We start from the raw sequence: 18,737 nt of genomic DNA, 5'->3' as shown, positions 1-18,737 counted from the left end.
ATCCAGGTGCCCCTCAAATTATGTTTTTAAAGATACAAAGATTTTTGAGTACACCTTCCTGAGTTATGTTAAAGGCAGTCTTCAGTATGCACAGTAGGATTATAGGATCACAATGTACTGTGTACTATGGTATTACAAACTCAGGAAATGGGTGTAAGGACCTACCCCCCCAGATCTCCACATTCTACTAGCCAGATTGCCTTGGGCAGAATTGAGTCTTGATATCCATACCTGTTCCACGGGACTGTTGTGAGAATCAAATGACATATTTGAAATTGCTTTGTATACAACCTTGACTATTAATAAAAGAATGAATGTTAAATATGGCAGTGTAACAAAAAAATTGTTTTATATACATTCTGCTTAGTACTGATAGTTATCAACAATATAATTATAAATTGTAAAAAGTTGAGAGAGGTTCTGGAAAAAAGAAATTTTTATGCTGGTCTCAGTATGTAATGGAGGATGGATAGGAGGAATGTCGAGTTGGGGTGGAGAAAGAGATTGGCTGGAAAAGCTGGCACAGAATTCAGGGGAGAAGGGACCTCAAGATGATTAGTTTTCTTCATTACCATTGTTTCCATATGAAGTTTCTTATCTGAAAAGGTGAATAACTTGGTCATTAGCTCTAAGCCTGGTTAAAATTCTCCACCAAACAATTTGATTGGATTTGATGAAATTATGTTCTTGAATAATGATCTTCAGGTTGTTTAGGATTCGTTTGCTTACCCACCCCACCCCATACACCCATCCCAGGTAGATTAGAACATCAGCTCACAACCAGGCCACAAGCTCTACTCTTTTCACTGTTGGGGACTAGAAATCCTACTTGTCATTAAACTGGACAGTGAATCTTCCTATATCGTATAGGTAGAGACAGTCTTGGCATTACAGGATTTGGGTTTGAACCCATTGCAATAGTCAAAGTTGTTTATCTGTGAGGAGCAGAAGATGTCTTAACTAGAGCAGGCTATAAAAGGTCAGTTTGTTATAAGGGTGTGGGTATTTCATGAAACCCAAGGGTAGAAGGACAGCTGGATCCAGACCAACAGGAACTGGAAGGTGGTTATAAGCAGAGACATACTCACCCTGATAAGGTTTCATTCTGTTTCATTCCTCTCTTTGTCAGACTGGTGTTCTCTCCATCTCCAGTCCATACAGAGAATGTAGCCCACTCCACAGTTACAGCCCCCCAGGTCCTGCATGGTTAACTAGTAGCCTTTCAATTCCAAAGTTTAATTTCCAGGAGAATCTGGCATCTGACTGCCTTAGCTGGGTGTAGGAGCTCAGCCCTGATCCATCCAGCAGTGGTCAGAAGAGATGAGAGCCCGCTGTGATCTGAACAAGTATTTCTAAAGAGGTCTTAGTTAATATTTTGTCTAAGGAAAGAGACTTTTTTGATACAGGATGCCAAGAAGTCATCTACTATGTGTTGATGGGTGGACTCTTTTTCTAATAAACATTCCGTCTACATATCCCAAAACAAAGCTTTGATTTCATGGCCCTCAGGAGGTTCTATTCTACACATTTCCTGTATCTTTACACTATTTGATGTTTTGAGATGGGGATCCATTGTTTAACAGTTGAGTTATAGAAAGCTCAAGATCATCATTCTGGCTGTTTTCTACCACATGGCACACACTCACCCAACTCTGAAAGTATGCAAGTTACCCTCAGATGCTACACTCCCTCATGCAAGTCTTCACTCCCACGTGTTTTTTCCTAGTTTGCCTCATTCTCTCATCCCTGAAAAGTAACACTCCCACACCACTCATCTAGGAAGTCCTCTCCTGTTCCCCATCAGCAAGCCAAGTGCGGTGTCCTTCCCTGTGCTCCTGTAACTCCATACACTTGCTGTGCTGCACGAACTCATTTTGTGGTTGGTTTTGTTTTTCAAGAGGCCTTTCCATTTCAACCTCTCACAGTGCCTCAGTAGGGCCTGTCACATAGTAGGCCTTCAAGAAAAACAGCAGGTGGATAAAACAAACCTAAATTCTTTAAAGTCTGGCTTGATATTTTCTTGTCTCTATTATCCACAGTTCTAGTGTGGAAGCTTAAAGTAGATATCAGAGCCAGCTTAAAGTGCTGGCTCTGATGGCAGAATTCCTGGGTTCTTCTCTTGTCTCTGTTTAGTCTCTTGGTTGTATGCACTTGAGCAAGTTTACCTAACCTCTCTGGCCTCCATTTCCTCATCTGTAGATGGCAAAATAATTGTACCTATCTCAGAGGGTCGTTGTGGTGATTACATGAGTTGAGTGCTTAAAGTCTGACACCTAGAAACTACTCCACAAAGGTTATTACCATTATCAACCATCTAAATCACCACCAAGAAACTTTTGTAGACCTTTAGTGTGTTTCATGAGCAACATGAAGGCTAGTTCTTTAAGGATGGTTAGTGTTTTCAGCAGTCATTGACCCTTCAGAAAGAGGTTCATGTGGTCTTTGTCTGGTAGTGCTTCCATTGTGTGCTCTAAGAGATAAGTAACCTTAGAGTATCTAGGGACTAAGAATTGGGTTAGAAGTTCTGCCAGTGGATGCTTTCTGTAGTGAATGAGTGTGCTTATCATATTGTGATTGTATTTGCTTTTGATGAAGGAGCAAGGTTTTTGGGAAACAGGTAAAGACTTGGGGAAGTGATTGTATGTGTGACGTCCTGGGGTCTTAGCATTCTCAGCCTTGAGGATTGGTGGCCAGAAACTATTCTTTTAAGAGCACAGGGCTGACAGGAATTTTTGTAGAAACTAACAGGCTGCTTCTAAAATTTATAAGGAAATGTAAAAGACTTAGAATTAGCCAAAACAATTTTTAAAAAAAAAAGAACAAGTGATTTAATTTCCCAATTTCAAAACTTATTATTAAGCTGTGTTAGGACAGTGTGATATTGGCATAAGGATAGACATGAAGATCAATGGAAAGAATTGACACTCCAGAAATAGGTCTTTATGTTCAACTGACTTTTTGACACAGGTGCCAAGACAATTAATCCAGGATAGCCTTTCTAACAAATGGTGCTGGGACAATGGATATCAACATAGAAAATGATGGATTTAGATGTATACCTCACACCATATATGAAAATGAACTCAGAATGATTATGGACTTAAATATAAGAGCTGAAACAATAAAACTTGTAGGGGAAAAATAGAAGAAAATCTTTCAGACTTCAGATTAGTCAAAGATCACTTAGATATATAAACAAATGCACAATCTATAAAAGAAAAAACAAATTGGACCTCATCAAAATTAAACATTTTTGTACTTCAAAATAGAGCATGAAGAAAATGGAAAGACAAATGGCAGACCAAGAAAAAATATTTGCAAAACACATAATCTAAAAAAGGATTGAAAACATATACACTTCAATAATAAGACAAAAATCTCATTGAAAAGATGGTTAAAATGCTTGAATAGAAATTTCACCAAAAAAGACATAAAAATGGCTAGTAAGAACATGGAAAGGTGGTCAATGTCATTAGTCGTTAGGGTAATGCAAATTAAAACCACAGTGAGATACCATTTCATATCCACTGGAATGGCTACACTAAAAAAGATAGCAAATATTGGTGAGGATGTACAGAAATGGGAGCCCTCATACATGCTGGTGGAAACATAAAATTATTTTCCACTTTGGAAAATAATTTGGCAGTTTCTTAAAAAGTTAAACAAATACCTATGAAATGACCCAGCAATTTCATTCCTGGTATTTACTCAAGAGAAATGAAGAGTTATGTCCATGCAAAGACTTGCACGGGTATATTCTTAACAGTTTTATGCATAATAACCCCAAATTTAAAACAACCTGAATGTCCATCAACAAATCAATGGATAGGCATCATGTGGTAAGTCCATATATTGAAATTTTCTGCAGAAAAGAAAAAAAGAAGTAACAACTGCTGATAGGAGCTGTGACTTGGGCAAACCTCAAAAGTGAAAGAAGCCAGGCACAGGAGAGCATATATTGTATGATTCCATTTATATGAAAATAAAATAGATTAGTGGGTACCTGGGACTGGGAATGGGAGGGGGAGATGGGCATTAACAGTGAATATAAGGGATGTTTGGGGGATGATAGACACATTCTATCTACTCTGTGCTTTAGCTTAAGCACCTAATACCCACCATTATTGCATAATTTGGTAAATTTACTGAAACCCATTGTCCAGTTGAAATGGATGAACTATATGATATACAAAATATACCTCAGTAAAGTCAGAGGAGGCAAAGCAGAGGGTGTGATGGGGAGGAGAGAGACACACAGAGAGAGACAGGTGAGGAGCTGGAGCCACGATGTTTGGATCTGAAACCTGGCAAGTCTTTGCCTCAGTTTCCTATTAGTGAAATTGGGAAAAATGAGTTACTAATCACAAAGCAGTCTTGGGAAGATTGTGATAATATATGAAGAGTGCTTAACGGAATTGGGCCATAGAGAGAGCCCGATAAAATATTAACTATAATAATAATAATAATAGTTATTATTGGTAGTAGTATTTAATCTACAGGATGCAGCTGTGATTTAGATAACTTAATTCAAATCTTGAAGAAGGATCAGACTGCAGCTTGCAAATGACAGTGACCAGTCCTGTGGACATGACTTTTGGGGGAATCTGAGAGCCCGTAGCACAGGATCTGTTAGGTGCATGCAGGCTGGGAGATTAGAGCACTGGAGCCTTGCTAATGACAGCTGTTTCTTCATGGCAGCATCATTTACAAAGGTGTCACCCGCTGCCCAATAACATATTTTAACCCCAGTCCAACAACCCTTTATGTTATATCCCACTGTGTGCCAGGTCCTACTGGGGCAGAGGACAGGAGATTTGAAGGTGTGGAGGAGGCACACCTTGTCTATGAGGCTTACTAGAGGAAGAGATGTCTTGGTGAGGCTGAACAATCCCCTGACACTTCCCAGATGAGGGATGTGGAGAGTTACCCAGGCAGAAGGTACAGCTTGAGCAAACCCCTACATGGAGCTCGATGAGTCCAGTGAAGGGCTGATACAAAGAGCAAAGTGACAAGAAACAAGGTCCCGTGGAGGTCCTTGTGAGCCATGACAAGTAATAAAGAACTTGGATTTCTCCTGAGGACAGTGAGGACCAGTGAAGAGGTCTAAGCAAGTACTAGGACCGGCTCAGATACCTTCAGTTAGGCGGTCCCAATGGACCCTCGCACTGTACCTTGAGAGATCCTGCTCTGTCCATCAGGAGCAAATAAATGCCTTCCTCGATATTTGCATTTAGCACTCTAGCATGCAAGTGTTCCTCCAAGGACCGCATCCACACTAGTGTCTGGCTGAGAAACCGCTTCAGGGCTCCCACGAGGGGCGTATGAGGCATACTGTGGTGGCCGAGAGCCTGTCTGTAAGGCTAGACCTCAGAGAAGCTGAGGACTTGTAAATGCTTCATTCACTTCGACCTGGGTGTCTGCTCTGGCTGACAGCCCATTAATGAGCCCCAGCGGCTGAGGGGCAGGTATTGTGCCGGTTACTATAGCATCACCTTGGAAAGGATCACTCAGTGAGAGCCACTGGCTGAGTGAGGCAGGAGGGGGATGTGGTCAGAAGCAGCCAGAGGGGCTGGAGAGAGACTGCAGATGCTGTTGCTGGGCTCAGGACACCTCGTGGGCTGGAGCCCCTTCAGCTTCTCCAGCTGCAGCCCCAGGGAGGGAGTGAGGCTGCGCTCAGCCTGAGAGTGGCTGCCTGAGACAGTGTCACTGGCTGCTGCTGAGCTTGTGGCTTTCAAGGGACTGAACTCCCAGCCAGACACTACTTGGCCTCTCTTTTTGAGGGGGAGGGGGAGTAGGGATTTAGGAAGAGTGTCTCGTCTTGGAATATCTGAGCTGGGTTTCATCTCCTTTTTGATGTTATGTAGTTACCTCCATGAGAACTGACTTCAGGGTACTACTCATCGAGGAGAGCAGAGTGGTCCCCACGCTGGAGATGAGGAGGGATGACAGTTTCTGAGACTTAACTGTTAGTGCTTGGAGGTCATTCAAAATGCCTTTTAAAGCATTTGATACCTTTAAAGAAAAAATTCTGAAACCTGGAAAAGAAGGAGTGAAAAACGCCGTCGGAGATTCGTTGGGGATTTTACAAAGGTAAAGTTTGGATGCAAACTTCGGGTTTATTTCTGAGGAGTTTCACATTGCCAAGGTTTGAAAGAATTTGCTTCATATTTTAAAAGCCACGTTTTTAAAAAGGAGTGGGTAGGTCAGATTAGATGGCTTCTGGAGTCCTTTCCGGCTCCAAGACACAATGCCTGGAGTTTGAAAAAAAAAAAAAAAATGCATCGAAAGTATAGGATTGAATTAGGAAAATAACAAGACAGGCATTTGTTTATATGGTAGTATGTGTGTACTTGCTGGAGATGGTGATGTTGCATATTATGTGTTTGGCATTGAATTAGAAAAGATACAGGGAGATAATATTTCCTGTTAATTCAATAATAATGCCCAAATCAGGAACCCCGTTACATGGTTATGCTTTTAGTTGAAATAATTTTTAAGAATTTTTCACTACAAATGAAAATTGGATATGTATTTAGCTTGTTATATAAACTATATAGGGTGGTTGCTGATTGGTTTTGAAAGAAAAGAATAGGTAGACAATAGTCTGAAGAAAGTATCTTTAAAAATTAGTATTTAAGTAAAAAAAAAACCTTACATGGTTATAGTGAGAAAATATTATGTACTATCATTAAAGTGAATGTTTTTCTCCAAAATAGAAGCACTTTGTATTAAGATAGAAATTCATAGCTGGAAGTTAGAATAAATGCATGTATGTGGTCATTTCCAAACCAAAAAATAAACATTTTTTAGAAGTAAAATAAAACACTGAAAAAAATAAAATAAAAAAAGTAAAATACATTGTTCTTGGAAGGAGAGTTTGCCACAAATGAATGAATTGATGGGACAATTTAATTTGTGGTTTTTTATAGACATCGCCTTTCTAGGTTTTATAGGTGAATTTATGAGCAGTCCTTAGGCACAAGGTAAAATGACTTCTTTAAACTCTCTGATATAAAAAAATGTGAAAAATACTCTTGACAAGATTTTTATATGTTTGAATGACTTTTTCTAATCCTGATGAGTGAAAATGCCATCTGGTATCTCCTTTTAACTTTTATATGGTATCCTTTAAATTTAAAAAAAAAAAAACAAAACTTCAGCATGGAAGGGACTATTTCTAGGCACACAGAGGTTCACTCCATTCCTTGGGTTTTATAACACAGGGGCTCCATGTCAGTGTGAAATTTCCCTGTATCACTCCTTTTCTTTTCTTTTTTTTTTTTTTTTTAAGATTTTATTTATCTGACAGAGAGAGAGATCAAAAGGAGGGAGAACAGCAGGTAGAGAGAGAGGAGGAAGCAGGCTCCCTACTGAGCAGAGAGCCTGATGCAGGGCTTGATCCCAGGACCCTGAGATCATGACCTGAGCCAAAGACAGAGGCTTATCCCACTGAGCCACTCAGGTGCCCCTGCACTATTTCACTCCTGATGAACTTTCATAGTAAGAGAACTGAGTTCAGCCTGTCATTAATTTAAATGTTAAAAACAAAAAGATTTCAATTAGGCCCACAGTGAATTATCACGTATAGATAAAAACCTAGCGGACAGCAGGATAAACCAGGATAAACATAGGAAGTAATTATAATGACCTTTCCTTTTAAGAATGTTTTAGCCTTGTATTGCGCACTCCCCAGGTAACGTGGTGGTTTTCCTTTGATTAAAAATGAAAGAGGAAGGCACAATGGCTTGATTGGCATATTTAAGTATGATGACAAAGGCATCTGACAAAGCCAGGAACAAAAACTGTGACTTTGGGTTATCGTTGACTATAGACACCATTATAATCATGCAACTCTGTGCCTTAGTTTATACAATATTTGACAAGGAAGCACTTAGGAATTTTCTTTCCAACATTAAGTTGAATTGCTTTTTTGAAAATGAATCACTTTCTTCGGTAAGAGACTTATTGTAAGAGCTGGTTTTCTAGTGTTTGCTTAGATGATCCACTTGAAGATTCTTTTGTTTGCCAGATTGGTTTGCTTAGGAATAGAACAAGATTCGTAATTTCCACGTTGTACGACCTCAACCCAACACGGAGCTATGTGTTTAGGGACTCTGAATGGTTTCTTTGGAAGTGAATCACAACACAATAGAAAATGACTAACAGGGCTCGAGAGGATATAGGATGCACTAAATGCATGGTAGATGTTATCACTGTTGGCTTACTAGTAGAATGACTTGAGAAAAAATAGTGCCAAACTCAAACCCCTTCTTTCTGTGATCCTAGAAGGAACTTATTAGCAGAGGAAGGTAAAAAAAGGCATTAATTGACTAGCAATCCAAGTTGACCCTAAGCTCTGACAGTCTCTGAGCAGAGCTCCAGAATTAGGACTCCTTCACCGAGACCAACTCTGATACACAGAGGTGTTCACATTGTCTATAAGGTATTTATATTTAAGTGCCCCACCCAGAGCCTGGTATACAATGAACATTCCTTCCTCTCTGCTGATTTTTCACTTAAAACCAGTTGGCAAACTCCAATGGAAAAAAAAATCAGAAAATACTGTTTTCTAAAGGTACAAGAACATTCAGAAGTTAGAAACGTTGACTTCCTAACTCAGCAAGCAGTGTGAATCACTGATGTCTTGTAATATTGGATACTGAAATCATCATTTAAATGGAATTCTTAGAGCGCTTTTCTTAAAAAAGATTTTATTTATTTGAGAGAACATGCACATGCATTGCAGGGGAGAGGAACAGAGTGGGAGGGAGGGGAGAGAGAATCACAAGCAGACTCCACACTGACCACAGAGCCTCACTCAAAACTCAATCTCACCACCCTGAGATCATGACCTGAGCGGAAACCAGGAGTTATGTGCTTAAATACCTGAGCCACCCAGGCATTTCTTTTGGGGGGCTTTTTAATTACTGAATGTTTCTCATGCTCAGGGGGGTGGCACATGCATAGGGAAACATTTGAAGTTTGTACGTGGGGCTGATTATAGTCAGGCGTTATTAGCCTTTCTGGAGAAGAGTCATTGATAAAACATAGCTGAACAATTTCATCAGCTAAAAGTACACTAGTATTTCAGAAGTGTAGGAAGAAAGTATACGTTCACTCATAGTCCAGTATTGGAACAGATGACATGGAAGGCATTACATTTAAAGACTGATCTCTAGAAATAGACATGTAGATTTTTTGACTTACATGACAATATGGGTGTCCCCTAATTGCTTATGTATAATAAAATAATAATGGCAAACATCTGTTCCAAGCACTGTAAACACTTTTAATTCTTTTAAACCCAATAGGATGGGGACTACTGCAGTTACCATTTTAGAAGAGAAAGCTGAGGCACAGAGAGGTTCAGTAAGTTTCCCAAGGTCACATAGCTTGTAAGTGGCAGAGCTGGGTTTCAGACTAGGTGTTCTCTGCCCACCATTCTTAGTCATTACACTATGTAACCTCTCTGTCTTTGCTCTTCCCACGTATTGTGTGAAACTTAATGACTCATTTAGGTTTAGGGAGTTACTTGGGCTGCAGTGTAGCCAGCAATCACTGGATCTTTTCGGCACGTATGAGCTTTTCTCCCAATCAGTTGTAGTATTGAAGACTTCCCAAGGTAAACTGATGGGATGCTTGGTCTCCTTATAAGTATTTATATCTTCCCTTTAAAGATATGGAACCAATCCTTGTGTGTTCCTTCCATCATCAGCATTCAGTGACTGTGTATTCAACTTATGTGCCAGACATGCTTTGTCTAGTTCCTTGACAAATACAAGTGTGTGAGAGTGGGCTCTGAGGTCAGGTGAGTCCGGGCTCTAACTGCTGTGACATCATTTACTTTCTGCCTGGACAACCTCAGGCAAGCTGGCATCTACTGGCCAGGGTAATTCTAGTAAAGCAAAGTCAGGTCGCATCTCTCCCCTGCTCAAAACCTCCCCACAGTTTCCTACCTCTCTCAGAATTAAAGCCAACATCCTTTCAATGGACTTAAAGACCCTACCTGATTTGTGGGAACTTGAGAACTCTGAGTTCATCTCTGGCCTTCTTTTCCTGCCTCACCCCACTCCAGCCATACTCTGCACTGATGGGGGAACTCCCAGGACCCCTCTTGTGCCAGCTTCTGCATCCTGTTTTTCACCCTGTAAGGTTTTATCTCCAATTCCTTGATGGCTTATTCTCCCATTTTCAAGTCTCTTCCCAAAAGTGACCTTCCCAGGGAGGATTCTTCCGACTCTCTTTCCCCCCTCCTCCACCCGCTCCCAATCTCTCTTCCCTGCTGCATTTTACTACACTTCTATCTTAGCTAGGGTTCCCTAAAAGTAGACCCTGAAACAGGAATTTGGAGAGCCTAGGATGTGATTTACGAAGGTGGAAATTGGGAGGCAGGGAGTAAAGCAGGATAGGAAAGGAGAAAACCAAGCGAGGATGTGATCTCAGGTAATACACAGGGGCCAGATCACAGTGGGAGGATCTGGGCACTGAGCTGTCCCTTGAAGCGAAGGGGCCAGTCTTTTGTGTCTCTGCATCTGTCAGTCATTGACTGTGGGCTGCCCCTGCTGGGGATCAGGACCATTTCAAGACCAATCAGCCTTGCCACTCTTGTGACCCTTGGCCTTGCCTTTTGGTCTTAGCATGAGAACCCCAACATGACCGGGCAGCAGTAATATCTCTATTTAGTGGGATTTTTCACTGTATTCCCAAGTGGAAGAATTCTTCCTTGGGCATCAGGACTCCTAGAGCCACAGAGTCCAAAGTTGAAGCGATGAGATATCCCATAAGTGAGTTACTGGGCATAATGGTAAGTGGGCTATTCCCACCTCTTCTCTGTGTTTTTCAGACCAATGCATTCTGCCCAGCATTCATTATAACAACTGTTGGTTTATGGAACATATTCATTCTAAAGTATAGCACCCTATCTTCACAGGGATTCTTCTCTGAGCCAATGTCTCAGCTGCATCTTAATCATACTTATAAGTGGCAGAGCTGGGTTTCCTTTGCTCTGTCAGGCTACCAGCTTCAGCATGGTGTGGCTTGAGGTAGGACCAGTGGATCCCATGGTCCTATGCCCCCTGATGTACCTCCTTTGCCATAATTGAGTGTCTTAGTCTTAGGTGATGTTATGTGGGATCCCATGTTGGCTAATCAGGATTCTTTGAATCCTCAGGTAGTGACGCTGGCCGAGACTTGCAGGCTCATTTGTAGAATATATGTCAGCCTCAGTCAGGATGAATTGCTACCTTTTCCAAGATGGAAGGAGTCTGATGTAAACAATTTGCTACCAAGAAGGCTGGTTTGTCTCCTTGGAAACTGTGCAGTATCAGGGGTGCAGAACTGGTTTTGTTGCTGACAGTTGTGGTAGCTCCAGTGGTAGCACCAGTCTTGGTGAGTGAGATCCCAGACATACCTTCCATCTCTGCGACCATGGCTATCCCACATGCCACTGCTGCGGGGCTGGGTGGCTGAGAGGAGGAGCTGGCTAACATCCACCAGCCAAGCCAGCCATCCATTTAGCTTAGTGCCTCCCTCCAAGTGGAAGCTCTGTGGTGTGTGTTCGTGAGCAACCCAAAGATCTCACACTCTATGGCCGTGCCCTACATGCATCCTCATGTCTGTCAGTTCCTGTGAATCAGATCCTTTAAATGCCAGTCTGACCTTGCTTGCCCTTGTCTCTGATCTTGAAGTGCTGCTACTGGCCTCTGCTACTTCAGAATTCTAGCGTTCTGATGGTCACTGGGAGCCCAGTTCCGAAATAGCACCTCCTGTGGTCTGTCAGGATCTGCCTTGGACAGCCACTGCTGAGAGGCTCAGTGGTGCTGGGGGCCCATTCCTCATTGCCTTGGTAAAGGAGTGCGATTCCTCAAGCTTCCTGAGGAATATATTTAGCGTGTGGACTTTCTGTCATATCTATTAAATCCATACAACACATCTTTTTCTATAATCTGCCATAATATTCTAGCATCTCTCTTAAAATAATCAAAACAAAACAAACAGTTAAAGGGAGACCTATTTATTGAAGAGTATGATTAACATTGAAAATATGTCATGAGGGGCACCCGGGTGGCTCAGTGGGTTAAGCCGCTGCCTTTGGCTCAGGTCATGATCTCAGAGTCCTGGGATCGAGTCCTGCCTCGGGCTTTCTGCTCAGCAGGGAGCCTGCTTCCTCCTCTCTCTCTCTCTGCCTGCCTCTCTGCCTACTCGTGATCTCTCTGTGTCAAATAAATAAATAAATAAAATCTTAAAAAAAATATGTCTTGAATTTTTATATTGCAAATAGTAGACATCAGAATTTTAGCTAAAGGATAGAGGAAAACCAATTTAATCCTCACTAATTCATCTATATGGTCCAATCAAATTTAGTAGTCATTGTAACAGGCATTAAAACACGAAATAGGCCTGTAATTTAGGTTTATTGGCCAAGGAAAGAAGGGAGAGAAAGTGAGCCCCTGAACCCAAAATGGATATTCTTGTAGCCTTGGTTATTCTGTCTTTGGAATGAATGTGGATGGCAAGGGGAATGATGTCGGGCACGCTTAAGCCATGACCTGACTTTCTCCAGGTCCCCATCTCTAGGTTCTTACTCAAAGGGGGAAGTCGCTCATGGTCAAGTTGAAAGGCAGATGTCACGGATAGTCAAATCCACTTCATAGAGATGGTCTCTGCTCAATTTCTGACCCATAAGAAACTCTTGAGTTTTTTTTCAAAAGACCATCATAGTGACTAATCTCTTCCCACAGTGCAACAATAACTAGAAATCAGTACACAATTCTTCTTCTTCTTCTTTTTTTTTTTTTTAAAGAGAAGTTGTCTGTCTCCTCTCGGCATCTCTACTTTGTCTAAACTTCTGAGAACCATGCTGGTAGCTTGTTGGAATTATTTCTTTTGGCCTTTGCCAGAATGTTAAATCCTGTGTCATGGGCTCCTTGCATCCATTTTTCCTAAGGCTGTATAACAAACAACCTGAATGGCTTTAATTTATTTTTTCTCTCACTGTGCTGGAAGCCAGAAGTCTAAAATCAAGGTGTCAGCAAGACCATGCTCTCTGTGAAGCCTCTGAAGTGGGGTTATCTTTGCCTCTTCCTCACTTCTCGTGGTACGGGCAACCCTAGGCATTCCTTGGCTTGTAGACAAGCACGTCACTCCAGTCTTTGCCTATGCTGTCATCTGGCCTTCTGCCCTGAGTTTCTGAGTCTATGTTCAGATTTCCCTCTTTTTACAGGGACACCAGTCATCAGATAAGGACCCATCCCAATCCAATATGACTTCATCTTCACTTGATTATGTCTGCAAAGACCCTATTTCTTTTTTTTTTTTTTTGAAGATTTATTTGTCAGAGAAAGAGAGAAAGAGAGAGCGAGCGAGCGAGCACAGGCAGACAGAGTGGCAGGCAGAGTCAGAGGGAGAAGCAGGCTCCCTGCCCAGCAAGGAGCCCGATGCGGGACTCGATCTCGCGATGATGGGATCATGACCTGAACCGAAGGCAGCTGCTTAACCAACCGAGTCAGGCATCCAAAGACCCTATTTCTAAGTAAAGTCATATTTACAGATATCAGGGATAAAATACCTTTTTGTTTTGGGGAGTACTCTCCTGATTTTTAAACTCTAGAAATTAATCCAAATTCTGAAAAACCACACACATACACACACACACACACACACACACACACACACACACACACACACAATCTAAACCATCAAACAAAACATGTCTATGGGCTAGACTGGCCTTTGAGCTGTCGTCTGTAAGCCTGGCTTTTGGAATAAGAAGCCACAGAGACCACGTCTTTTTTTTTTTTTTTTTTAATTGTCCATCTTACCATTTCCTGATTAGGTAATAAGCTCTGACTCTCTGCTTGAATGAGGGGACAGGAAAGGATGAAATTACCGGGGGGAAATAAAAACAGGTTAACACATCAAAATCAGTGTGACTGTGCCAGGTGCTAGGGATACTTGGTTCCTGACTTTGAACTTATTATGGTATACTGGAAGAGGGAAATACTAATTTTAAAAATTACAAAAAACAAGTAGTATGAACAGTATTGACTGCGTAGGAGTTGAATTTTATTAAGATCTTTTAGAATTTGAAGTCCTGAGAGCCGCATGGATGAGATCCTAAAGCAAATCCCAAACTAGCTCTGGGAGTCAGATTTTAAGTACCTCCTCCCTTTTAAAAAAGTTACCATTTATTGATTATTGATCCAGCGGTAGGAATGCCACTAAGTGCCTTATAAACTTTATTTCCTCTAGTGCTCACATTAATCCCTTATCCTTCCAGGAAACCAAGGTTCAGAAAGGTTAAGTCTCTGCCTCAAGGTCACTCAGCTAATAAATAATGGACTCAGCATTTGACACATGATTGTCTGACTATAGGGCATGTTCCCTCAATCCTTCTTCAATATTCTTTCTCCAAAACCTTTAAAAATGTCTACTTAGTTGAAGCACTTGATTTGTATAAGGTGTTTTCTGGTTCGGTCCTGGGTATACTGGCAGGAACGGGCTTGATACCAAATCTGGCTTGTGTTTTCACTTCACCCACTGCAGCTGGGTGCCTCTTGGGCAAGTTTTTGACATGTTCTGAGTCTCCCAAGCTGTGAGAGAGGGATAAATTCTACCTCTCAAGATTGTTCTGAGGATTAAGGGAGATTATGTATATAGATGTATATCTAAATATGTACCTCACACAGTACCGGTGTAGAAGGTAGTCAGTACCCTTCCATCCCCTAATACTCTATTAGTCTCTTGAGCTGCCATCATAAAGTACCAGAAACTGGGTATTTAGGAGAAGTTTATTTTCTCACAGTTCTGGAAACTTGAAGTCCCGCATCAAGGGGTCAACAGTTTGGTTTTCTCCTCAAGGCCACCTACTCACTGTGTCTTCCCGTAAGGATGCTGGTCTTACTGCATTAGGGCCCACTCATATAATCTCATTTAATTACTCTTTAAGGCCTTTTGCCCCAATGCATTCTGAGGTCCTGACTGTTCAGGCTTCGAAGTAAGAATTTAGGGTGGGGATAGTGGTGACACAATTCAGTCCATAACAAATACTCACCATAAGTGAGCAAGTGAACGGATGTTAAAAAGCCATAAAAGGATCCATAAGTTCTGTTCATTTTGTGCTGCAAATGTTGACCTTACTGCCTACAAAACCAAATCAAACCGGGCTGTAATTACAGGTGCATTTGAATTGTAAGTAAGTAGTTCTGTTAAGGGCCTGTAGGCTAGTGAGCATATCTTAAGCAATTAGGCTCCTGGTGCTGACGTGTTTACTGGACAATTGTGTTTGTGAACAATGGGCTTGGACTTTCCTAGAGTGTAAGGGACCAGCAGTCCACAGACTGCTGCTTTCTGCATTTGGAGAAACAAGACTGATGTTGCGTAGGCAAGAATGAAGATTCTCTGATCTTCCAGACCAAGTGCAGGCAAACACCAAAACACCTAATAAACAGCTCTTTTGGGTAATTAGAGCCCTCTACTTGTTAAGAACAGAGGCCTCTTTTCTCTGTCTTATGACCTCAACCCTCTTTAGAAAAACAAACCAACAAACAATTTCATTTCTGGGCAGGGGTGGACAGATCTTTACTTCTGTGTGTAAGTGCTTCAAGTCAGGAGTGAAGACTGATGGAATTGACTCACCCATGCCATTCAGCGGAATAGGGATTAATTATGTCTAGGCCGTATGCTGAGCCCTGGGAATAAAGAGGAGTCAGAAATGGCTCCTGTCTTCAAAATGCTTACATCTTCTGGGGAGGCATTCATTCACTCATTCACTTTCTCAAATCCACAGACCCTTACTCAACACCTACTGTGCTGATGAAAGCAAATAACTAACTCAATGTGATAAATGGTCCGACTGAGGAAAGCGTGAAATACTTAGGTACATCTGGGATAGTGTAGCCTTAACACTGAATCAATGTCTACTCATTTGTGGTGGTAATGTTTTACTCTTTGTTGGTTAGGCTTGTTTAATTTCAACAACAGCTCTGTGAGATAAATATCACCTTCATTTTACAGATGAGGAAATACGAGATTCAGAAAGGCCGACTTCCCTTGCCCAGAGTGGTACAGCTAGTACACAGGAGGCAGAGCTGGCTATCAGACCTGGATTGACTGATAGCCGTGAAGCCTGACTTTTCCCATCATAGAGGGGGAGGGGGTTGAGAACCTTCCTGTCTGAGCTTGTTATACAAGAAATGTTCCACTATTTTACTGTTTTTAAAACCAATCAAATCTGACTCTGAACCAAGCCTGGTGGAAATGAACTTCCGGTTGATGTGGGTGGGCTCTTTCTGCTGCAGATACGGGGTGCAAGGATCACACAAACAACTCAGGGGGTCCCTCTAGTGGTTGATCCGTGTTTGTGTCTGGTCGCATGGTGGCTTGAAGTCTACTGACTCTGCTATCACATGGGGCAAGGGAAACTGTGACCCAGCACCCAAGCCACCTCTCCACAGCTCCCACATCCTACCTCCATGTTGGAGGAGTGCTGTTGGAGATGGCTCAAGATCAGGCAGCTATAGGTCCTGCTACTTGGGGAGCCCATATTTCCTTCCATGGAGTTTTATCTTCCCCTTTATCACACTACTCTTTCTTTTCTCTCTGCCCCCCATACCATTGTGTCCTTCTGGAAACTCTCAGTGTATCCCAGATGGCAACATGCACACAGAAGGTGCTTGTGTTGGTCCAGGCCCTCTGAGAAGACAGGGACAGATGCATAAGAGATTTATTGAGGGAAAATGGGGAAAGAGCTGAGGAGGACTGGGAGAACATTTGGACTGCGATGCTATCTGTGAAGGAGAAAGGGAAGGAAGATTTTCTGGGAAGAGTCTCAGACTATACCCCAGTACTAGGAAGTTTTGTAATGCCAAGGGGGAGCCCTGGAGCCAGCTGGGCCACTGAAGGGCCTTGCCTCTTGCAGGAAAGGACCTGCCCTCTACGCCTGCTGTGCTCAGTGCTCGGTGGGGGAGCAGCCTGAGGGAAGGTAGTCCTCCCAGCAAAACTCGGCTGCATTCAGAGCATAGCAGCTGGGGTTGTCTTTAATTAAACTCCTCAAGGCTCCCTGGTGCCTGAAAATGTTCGTCTGTCTTACTCTTCATCCAAACATCTGCATGATTATAGAGAGAGGCTGAGTTTATGACTTGTAACAATTTTATTAATAGCAATAATAGTAGTATTTACCATTAAGCAATAAAAAGCTCTTTCATGTACCAGGCGCTGCACTAAATAATTTACGTGCGTCCTATCATTTACTCATTAAAACAATCGTATGAATTAGCTATGATCATAGCCCATTTTAGAGATGGGGTTTGTTGTATACTGAACTGTGTTCCCCCCATATTCACATGTTGAAGTCCTAACCCCCAGTGCCTCAGAATATGACTGTATTTGGAGATAGGTTCTTTAAAGAAGTAATTAAAAGACATGGAGAGAGAGACTAGGAAGAGACTGACTCTTAACTACAGAGAACAAATTGATGGTTGCCAGAGGGTAGGAGGGCAGGGGGATGGGTGAAGTAGGTGATGGGGATTAAAGAGTACACTTACGATGGATGAGCACTAGGTGATGTACAGAGCTGTTGAATCACTATATTATATACTTGAAACTAATATAACACCATATGTGAACTATAGTGGAATTAAAATTAAAAGTTAAATAAAGAAAATAAAGGAATGCTGAGATTTAAACAAAAAAATAAAAGAATATAGAAATTAATCAAATAAACAAATGAAAGATAATTAAATTAAAATGTGGTCTTCAGGGTGGGTCCTAATCCAAATGACTGGTGTTATTATAAAAAGAAGAAATCTGGACACAGAGATATGCAGAGGGAAGGTAATGTGAAGGCAGCCATCTTTTAAAAATTTTTTCTTTATTTAAATTCAATTAATTAACATATAGCATATTATTATTTTCAGAGGTAGAGTTCAGTGGTTCGTCTGCCTTATATAACACCCAGAGCTCATTACATCACATGCCCTCCTTAATGGCCATCACCCTGTTACCCCATCTCTCCACTGCCCTCCCCTCCAGCAATCCTCAGTTTATTTCCTATAGTTAAAAGTCTTTCATGGTTTTGGCCATTTACAGGTCAAAGAGAGAGGCCTCAGAAAGAACCCATCCTGCCAACAGCTTGATCTTGGACTCTGGCCTCCTGAACTGTCAAAAAGTAAAGTTCCATTGTTTGAGCCACTCAGTGTGTGGTACTTCATTATGACAGCCCTGGAAAGCTAATACCAGCATATTGTGGCTTCAGGTGGTCGAGTGCCTTGGCAAAGGTCATAGAGCTAGCACGCAGGAAAAATAGCACTCAGCTTCTCGCATTCCAGAGTCCATTCTCTTAAATATTTTCCTCTACTGGGTTGTCCATGGTGGCTGGGGCAAGGGCAAGAATGCAGATGACAAGGTGATGACAAGGGAAGCTCACAGAGATAGAACACAGCCTGGTGAGCCAGGAAACACATGTGAGAGGGAATCGGCAGACCAGATAACCAGGAGAAAGCCTTCCTACCTTGCCTATATCCTCTTCTGGCTCTGTGGTCTTGGCCAATCCACTCTTGCTTTCTGGACTACTGTTATATTTGCACCAAATGGAAGTATTACATTTCCTAAGTCTCACTGAGCTGTTTTAACCATAATGAGGTCATTATATGAAATGGGGAGAAAGAACTGAATTTGCTTTATACCAATATTAGTGTAATTGTTGCATATTATCCCTGTTTTAGCTAATACTACTGGTA

At 41.8% G+C, this 18,737-nt stretch overlaps 1 protein-coding gene across 1 annotated transcript in view; it reads left to right on the top strand.

The window, feature by feature from the left end:
• Positions 1-5,370: 5,370 nt before the first annotated feature.
• SLC17A8 (solute carrier family 17 member 8) overlaps positions 5,371-18,737 on the top strand; it is a 48,088-nt gene continuing 34,721 nt past the window's right edge. Inside the window, exon 1 of the mRNA XM_032346640.1 lies at positions 5,371-6,090. Within this exon, the coding sequence (XP_032202531.1) occupies positions 5,990-6,090 (101 nt within the window). The 5' untranslated portion in view covers positions 5,371-5,989. The remainder of the gene's footprint in view (positions 6,091-18,737) is intronic.

This window comes from Mustela erminea, chromosome 6 (genome assembly GCF_009829155.1).
Source record: "Mustela erminea isolate mMusErm1 chromosome 6, mMusErm1.Pri, whole genome shotgun sequence".
In the NCBI taxonomy this organism is placed as follows: domain Eukaryota; kingdom Metazoa; phylum Chordata; class Mammalia; order Carnivora; family Mustelidae; genus Mustela; species Mustela erminea.
The sequence above is the reverse complement of the archived record's forward strand: the minus strand, read 5'-3'. Positions and strand labels throughout refer to the sequence as shown.